This window comes from Brassica oleracea, chromosome C4 (genome assembly GCF_000695525.1).
Source record: "Brassica oleracea var. oleracea cultivar TO1000 chromosome C4, BOL, whole genome shotgun sequence".
NCBI classification, from domain to species: domain Eukaryota; kingdom Viridiplantae; phylum Streptophyta; class Magnoliopsida; order Brassicales; family Brassicaceae; genus Brassica; species Brassica oleracea.
Window position 1 is genome coordinate 23798524 of NC_027751.1, and position 8924 is coordinate 23807447.

The window sequence follows — 8924 nt, forward strand, 5'->3', positions numbered from 1 at the left end:
AAAGTTATTAAAACTGAAACATCAAATAATATATATATTATTTTTGGTGTAATATTTGGTGTTGTGGTTGGAGATGACAAAAAAGTTATGACACCAAAACCAGATTTGGTGTAATTTCAACACCAAATATGGTGTCATGGTTGGAGATGCCCTAAACTCATATGTTATGTCACACTTTGACATCTCCATATATAGCAAATATAAAAACCCTAAACACAATAGATAAAGGATGTTTAGATAACTCCTAAACACCAAGGACTTTCCTATTTCCTAATCCATAACTCGGTAGGAAATAGATAGCTTGATATCCAAGCTATTTCAAGCTTATCCCAACATTCTCTCCCTTAAGCTTGAAATCCTTCTTTGCTAAATCTTGAACTCCAATGAGGCCACGCATTTCGACAAACTTTTTTCTTCCCAAAGACTTTGTTAGTATGTCCGCCTTCTGCTTATCTCCTGAGACATGCGCCACACTTACTTGCCCCTTTTCTATACACTCTTTTATAAAGTGATACCTTGAGTGTATATGTTTGCTTCTTCCATGGAAGACGGGGTTCCTGGACAAGGCAATGGCCTACTAATTGTCAATCTTAGTCACCACTCTCTCACACGGTTGCTCAGTGACCTCGCGTAACAACTCTTGTAACCATGTAGCTTGTTTAGCCGCTTCTGTCCCTGCCATGAACTCAGCTTCGCAAGAGGATAGTGCAACAGTTTCCTGCTTCTGTGAGCACCAAGTGATCAGATTTTCACCGAGGTAGAAGATGTGGCCAGTGGTGCTTTTTCAATCATCCGGATCAACGTTATAACTGCTGTCACTGTATTTCGCCAGCTTTGGGATATCTGGTGTTGCACGAGTAAACACTATACCAAGAGAAGTAGACCCTTGAAGATATCTTAAACAATGTTTCATCGCTGCGCCATGTGACTCCTTCGGTTGATGCATAGAACAACTCAAGATGCCTACTGCGAATTATAAATCTGGCCTGGTGTGAAGGAGATACCTCTACACCCAACATTCCTTCTATAGGCCGTAGCATCAATGTCTCTTTCATATTTGGGTTTTGAAAGTTTCATTCCAAGCTCCATCGGTATGTGAGACATATTGCAGTTCTTCAAACCGCTCTCCTCGAGAATTCTCAGCGCTTAACGTCTTTTGTTTAATGTTATTGCTCCATCGAACTGACCCACTTCAATTCCGAGATAGTATGTTAACTTACCAAGATCACTCATGTCAAACTTGGAAGCCATCTCTTTCTTGAACTCATCAATGATCCTTGTGTTTGCTCCTGTGACAAATAAGCCATCAACATATACCGCAACAACTAGAAGGCTGTTTTTCACGATCCTCCTATGTAGGCTCCTTGGAACATTTTTTAAACCCCAAATCGTGAAGAATTTTATTCAGTTTGTTGTTCCATGCTCGTGGCGCCGGTCGCAGTCCATACAAAGCCTTGTGGAGTTTATAAACCTTTCCTTCACTTCCCTTTACTTCAAATCCTTCAGGTTGCATTACATATACCGTCTCGTTTAGCTCCCCATGCAAGAATGCAGTTTTGACATCTAAGTAATGAACCTCCCATCCTTTAGTTGCAGCGAGACTGATAAGCAACCGTATAGTCTCTAGTCGAGCTACTGACGCAAATACTTCTTCGACATCAATTCCATATTGTTGTACATACCCTTTAGCCACTAGACGAGCTTTGTATTTGTTGATTGTACCGTCAGAGTTACTCTTAATCTTAAAGATCCATCTTAGACCAATTTGCTTCACACCACTCGGTAGATCTACTAAACTCCACACCTCGTTCTTAATAATAGATGGATCTCATCTTCACACGCCATAATCCACTCTTTCAGCTCGCTAGCTTCACGATAATTCCTTGGCTCATTGTTTAGGTATAACAGCACGATCTCTCCTTCTTCCTCGGCAAGCATCACATAATCCTCTAGATATTTTGGCTTTACATGCTGCCTCTCGCTTCTCCTTAATGGAATGTGATCGCTAACAGCTTCTGTCTCCGTCGGGTTCTCTTCTCCAAGTGTATTATATTTATCCTGTTCTTCTCTCACGTTGCTTTGTTCTCTATCGATGCACTCTTCACGTCACAAATGTAGTGGTTTCCAAAGTCTCCCAAAGATACAACGAACTCTCCTTGCTGCTCTGCATTCGACATGCTCCAGTTCCACCCCTTAGAATCATCAAAAACAGCATCCCTACTTACCACGATCTTTCGAGTCTCAGGGTCCAGCATACTGTAAGCCTTTGAGCCCGGTTCCGTTCCTTAATGCACCAGCATCTGTGATCGATCATCCAATTTCTTCAGATGTGCTTTTTCTGTCTGCGCATACCCGATGCATCCAAAGACCCGCCAAGACCCGCAAGTGTGAGATATTAGGTTTCCCTGCACGATACACTTCATACGGCGTCTGGTTATCAAGTGATCTTGTTGCTATCCGATTGATCAAGTACGTTGCGTGACGTACAGCTTCCCCCCACATTCGGCATACACTTGTGTTTTAATATGATTCTCGCCATCTCCATTAAGGTCATGTTCCTTCGTTCTACAAATCCATTCTGTTGGGGAGTGTATGGAGCTGTGAGATGCCTTTTTATACCTGATTCTTCACAAAAAGAATTAAACTCATTTGACATAAATTCCCCACCTCTGTCGGTCCTAAAGGTCAATATCTTCCATGTTTCTTGCTCTATGACCCTCTTTAGTTTCTTAAACTTGCTGAATGCATCACTCTTCTCCTTAAGTTGTATGCTCCACATATAACTTGAATGATCATAAATGATCACAAAACATATCGTTTACCTGAGAACGTACTCGGTGTTATGGGACCACAAACATCTCCATGTACTAGCTCTAGGTTTATGGATGCTCGATATGTAGTTGCTTTCGGAAACACTTGCCGAGTTTGCTTTCCAAGAAGGCACGACGAACAGATCTCCTTAGTAATCTGAACACTTGGGATGCCTGTAACGAGTTCCCTTTGAATCATTGCCTTCATAGTCCGGAGGTTGACGTGTCCCAATCTTGCATGCCAACGAGTTGATTCACTTATAGATGTTATTTTCAGACGTGCTGCCTCCTTTAGCCCCATGCGCAACTTATATAAGCAATTTCTGGATCTATTTGCTTTGACAAGAAATCGTCCATCTCGATCGTGCATAGTTAGGTAGTCTCCTCGTAGTCGTACGTTGCACCCAGCTTCGGTTGCTTGTCCCAAACTGATGATAGTACTTCTGAGGTCTGGTATGAAATATACAGCAGTCATCTTCCTCGATTCACCGGTCATGCTACAAAAGATATGGTGCCTTTTCCTTTAATGTCAATTTGAGAATCATCTCCGAATCTTACTTTCCCTGTAACTGAATCATCAATCTTTGAGAGGTATCTTCGATCTCCCGTCATATGATTACTAGCTTCATTATCAAGGTACCATATGTCTTCATCATCGGTGTTTGTTTCATATTTATCAAGGACGCAATTCTTTTCATTCAAGTAGACTACATCGTGCATCATCAGCTCATATGCGTCTTGCGTATCACTGCCTTCGTTCTCTTGAGTCTCATGCAACTTAAGCAAGCGATCTGGGCAATCCGTCTTATAGTGACCTAATTTGTCACAACGATAGCAAGTAATACGCGATGTGTCTCTTGGTGCATAGTAACGGCTTCTACCACGTCCTCTATAAGACGACCTTCCTCCACGTCCTCGGGGTCAATAATCCCTGTTGTACTCACAGTTCGCTTGACTTGTATGTGTTGCCTATGGTTCTGAACTTGAGTACATCAACTTGCTCTGGTCTTCATTGGTTTTTTTTTCATCAAGAATCTTCTCTTCATATGCCTTGAGTCGACCAATAATATCTTCAAAACTGGTCTTATTAAGGTCCAGTAGTTTCTCCAAGGATGCTACAATATGTATATATTTTTTCCGTGGGAGGCAGCTTAGGAATTTCTTAACCAATTTTGATTCCTCCATACGTTGCAGATTTTTAAAAAATTTCGGCTATTCTTCCACCAAACTCATCGATTGTCTCAGTTTCTTTCCTCTTCAAGCGATCGGACTCAGTTATCAACGCCTGTAGCCGTGATTCCTTCACTCTTTATGCTCTGACATACCTTGCTTTGATTGCTTCCCATATTTTTTTTGCAGTGTCGAGCTCACCGAACTGTAAGACGAGTAGCTCAGAAACCGATTGAAACAACAAGCCTATGGCTAGGTCGTTTTTATCTCCTACCGCCGATTCTTCTTCAATAGCTTCCCAAATTATATGAATTTTGAGATCTATATTCATCCTTATGGCCCATACCGTATAATTTGTTGAAGTAAGCATAGGACATTGGATAGAAGATGATCCTCCACCTTCTTTTATTTTTCCGGTTGCATCAACAATATCACTTATCTCTTCCTAAGGCTCTGATACCAAATATAGAATTCAAAGATTGTATAAAGACTAACTCTCTTTATTAATGCTTAAGAAACTCACTCAAAACTTAAGCTCAATCTCTAAACTCATATGTTGTCACACCTTGACATCTCCATATATAGCAAATATAAAAGCCCTAAACACAATAGATAAAGGATGCTTAGATAATTCCTAAACACCAAGGATGTTCCTATTTCCTATTTCCTAATCTATAACTCAGTAGGAAACAAATAGCTTGATCTCCAAGCTATTTCAAGCTTAACCCAACAACGTGGTGCTTGATTTTGCGATTTTGCTTACCATTGATACAATTGGTTTTTATTACGGGGTGTGAGGAACTGGAGTGCAGGAAAGGACCCTGGTAACTTATATATGTTGATTTTGGAGGAAGTGAAGAGTTCACATGAAATGTTACGGAATTGATGAGGAACTGAATAATCAAAGAAGTGGAGAGCTTCAATTAGTCGGTCAATTACACATAAGTTGAATCGCATCCGTCAGTTATGCGTTCAAGGCAAGGTGAAAACTATAACTTTGACGGGCCTATATTTTGGGCTGCGGATTAGAATTTTTGTTAAAAATAACCTCATTTGCTGGAACCCCAACCGGTCCGGTTAGTGGAAGAAATGATATAAAATTTGGCTGATTTGTCAAGCTCTGATTTGTTGATTTTTAATGCTGACGTGTAAAACTTTAACACTTACCATATTCTTCTTTTAGTATTGTATATATACTAAAAGATATCTATGAGGTGGTGAATATTATAATAAATAAAGTCTCGCATTGAAAATTACAAGAGATGTTAAACAGTATACACTAATATTTAAATGATGACCTTTGCATTGCAAGATGTATCCAAACTGTCAAACAACGAGTATTAACCACCAACTCAGTTTAAACATACAAACGAAGCCACCGATTAAACTGGTGTAAGCTGCTTTATCTGTTTCACGAACAACGGCTAACTTAGCGAGAAGACCACATAGCTGGAGATATGATCCAACTCCATCACAGATTCTCATATGCGGAAATCCAGTTTTCTGAAGAAAATACAATTGGTGTTAGACACGAGTGTGATGATGTGAAGAAAAAATCAGACTGTATACCTTCATGAACTCAAGTTTCAGATACTCAGCCATATCATAATTCTTTATTATACGGAATAGCGTTGTGATAATATCGGTTGGAGAGTAGCCTCGATCGTATAGCTGCTTCATGCCGTGAAAAGCATCTTCAAACTTACTCTCCAACACATAGCGAACCATGTTCTTGAGATGAAGCGGGTGAGGCTGGTCACAGACCTGAAAAAATAAGACGCAAATAAGTGGAGAGATCTATATTTTATGATCACCTAAGTGAACTAAGGTATTGTATCGAACCTTGAAGACGTTTTCTTGACTGACAAAGTGAAACCCGCTGAATGTGGCTTGCAAGTTGTTCAGAGCTTGCCTCATGTCACCATAAGTTGTGAAGATTATGGCCTCAAGGCCCTCAGGTACATGAGGAACCTTGAGAGGATTGAGAACACAAGAAATTAGAAACGTCGAAAAATGATCCTAGTATGTAAATATGTAGAACGAAAAAAGTGGCAGAGAGTCCATACATTCTTAGCTTGAACCACGACCATGAGACGGCCAAGTGTCTCCTGATCAGATAACCTAGAGAAACGAACAAGGGCGCATCTACTCTGAATGGGGTCAATAATCTTGCCTGAGGTGTTACAAGCAAGTGCAAACTGGATAGAGTTTGGGTAGATCTCAATCGTTCTCCTCAAGGCTTATTGTGCTCTAGATGTCATGCTGATTTCACAAACCCAAAAAATGAACCAGTTAAAAACATTGATTGGTACGAGACCGTAGCAAAGGCAAAGATGTTAAATACAGAGAGAAGAAAGAAAAAGCCACATGAACCTGTCAGCTTCATCTAGGATGACAACCTTATGACGCCCAGGAGGAAGTGTGACTTTCTTCTGCGCAAACATCTTAATCTTGTTCCTAACTACATCGATACCCCTACACACCATAACAGAAGAAGAAAATGAAAATGAAAAAAAAAAACAAAAGAGGAACCAGCAGCATCACATATAAACATACCTATCATCAGAAGCATTCAACTCCAGAACAGCTTCGCCATAATTGGGGCCGAGAAGCACGTGAGCAAGAGCCAAAATGCTGGTGGTTTTACCCGTTCCAGGAGGACCCTGTTGCATATCAAACAAACAGCACATATTTTTCCAGTGAACACTAAAAATGCAAGCTTTATCTATCAATGAACAGATAACAGAAAGTGATTCAAAACCCTAAAAGTGACAAGCTTTACCCTTAAAATCTACACAAGAGACAAACCCAATTCCCCTAGGAGTGATTGAGATTGAAGGATAAAGAAGGGAGTGAATCTCACGGCAAAGATAAGATTGGGCATGTTGCCGTCGCGAGCGATGACTTGAAGCCTTGAGACTGCATCTTCGTTTCCAACGATATCCACCACCTTGCTCGGTCTGTATTTCTCGGAGGAAACTAACCAACCGAGCTTCCGAATCCATGTTGCACATAGCCAAAATGCCAAAACTATGTATTTAACCTGTATCATCTGATACACTATTCCCTAATGTAGGTCCGCCATTTTCAGATCGTTGAGATTTGGGGGTTTTCTGGTTTGGAGGGAAAATTGCTCCAAGGGTTTTAGTTTTAGGGGGACGATAAAATTTGCAATAAAGGGCCTACGAAGTGAGAACAATACGAAATGTAGACAGTAGTATATTAATATTCCGAAATATCCCAAAAAAAAAACTCGATACTTAAACGTAAGCCCTGATTAAAACTAAATTATCTTTTGGTACTGTTTGGAAACATGAATAACAGTATAAATGAGAATTGTTTGAAAACATGAATATCAGTATAAAAAAGTATATAATTTTTTTTATTAATTTCATTATTATAATTACATTAATTGTATTTCTATATTTCAATAAGTTTAACAATTTCATTAATTATATTACCTTAATAATACATCACATCATTAATTATATTACCATAATAATAATAATGTAGATTTTTATTTATTAGTTAATCAATATTAACTTTGTGTCAATTATAAAATTAAAAATGTAAAATAACTGGGTTTTGTATATGGTTAAACGCTCGGTTTAGTTTGTTTACTATAACTTTTTTTTAATTTTAGTTTCAATAGGTGAAAAATTACGTAGCCAAAAGCATAATCTAAATACATGTTTTGTGAATAAAAAATCACTTAAATCAAAATAATAAAAATGTATTGCATTTATTATCACTTAATTTTTTTCTTCATATAATTATTTTACTAAAAAAAACTCTTTATATTTCATTTAATTTAGTTAAGCAGATAGAAATAGGCTTTTTATTAATTTATAAAATCAGTTAGATATGAACATTGACTATCTATTTAGGTACATATTGTTCTTTTTGGGTATCGTTTTTTTGTTTAGAAATTAAGTCCGTTTAAATATTATAAATTTATGTGTGGGTTTTAAGTAGGATTCTCTGGGTCTGGATGAGTTTGGTTCTGAAGTATAAAAACCTAAAAATATTTAAATAACAAATGTATCTGAAACGGGTTCGGATATTTGTACCAAAAATAATTATCTTACCTGATTCGGTCTAGATCTTTTGAATACAATTAGTTATATTACGATTTATCTAAAATCTATAACACTAATTATTAAAAACAAATTTCGATGGATAAAAATGTAAGAAACAATATCCGTGCGCGGATCAATCTAGTTTGTATTAAACGATTCGAAAAATAGAAGAAAACGAAATCTAGACCAAAGTATTGAAATTTGCTTTATACAGCCATTTGTTAAAACTCGATATTTACATATATGTCCCGCAATTTTGTTTGGCTGTTGTTTAAGGACGTATAAAATATTAAATTGATTTTTTAAAATGCAATTCAGACATGAATCACGTGTTTTCCATTTGTCCGTCGAGACATCTCCCCGGTTGCCCCTAAACGTAACTTGCAAAATCTCCTATGGGTTCTATCAACCGCCTATGCCCCTCATTCATTAATGAGTCGTGAAACGTCGTAATCACCCTTCAGTGGGAGAAATTAAAAAAAAAATCAAAAATTGAGAGAATCTGGTGATTCGGGTTGAGAGGGTTCTGGTCTGGCACAAATTTTGGTTTGGGTTATGGCGGGTTTATAGATTGGGCGGTTTGGTTATCCATTCCCCCATTCGTCGTGAGTCCTCCCCAAAAAGCTCGATCGATTCCAGCTCGTCCAATTCAATTCAATTCAATTCGCAGCTCCCGAGAAATCTTGCAGCTCCCCAGAAAGCTCGATCGTTGGATTCTCCGGCGAATGCAGGTTAGTTGTTCTCTTCCCCAAGCTGCATTGGATAAAAATTGTTTTTAGGGTGTGTAACTGGAAATGTGAATTAATTAAAGCATATGGTTGGTAGATTGATTTGAGTTGCCTCTATGGAATTGAGTTGAGTTGAG

General features: G+C 38.4%; 1 protein-coding gene and 1 pseudogene across 1 annotated transcript; both read right to left on the minus strand.

The window, feature by feature from the left end:
• Positions 1-577: 577 nt before the first annotated feature.
• Positions 578-3111, minus strand: LOC106338434. Its single transcript, XM_013777413.1, has 6 exons — positions 2823-3111; positions 1805-2099; positions 1483-1754; positions 1221-1289; positions 803-864; positions 578-724 (listed from the first exon to the last, which is right to left on the minus strand). The coding sequence occupies exons 1-6, from the start codon at positions 3109-3111 to the stop codon at positions 578-580; spliced, it is 1134 nt and encodes a 377-aa protein (XP_013632867.1).
• Positions 3112-3302: 191 nt separating this feature from the next.
• On the minus strand, positions 3303-7032 carry LOC106338435 (annotated as a pseudogene).
• Positions 7033-8924: the final 1892 nt, after the last annotated feature.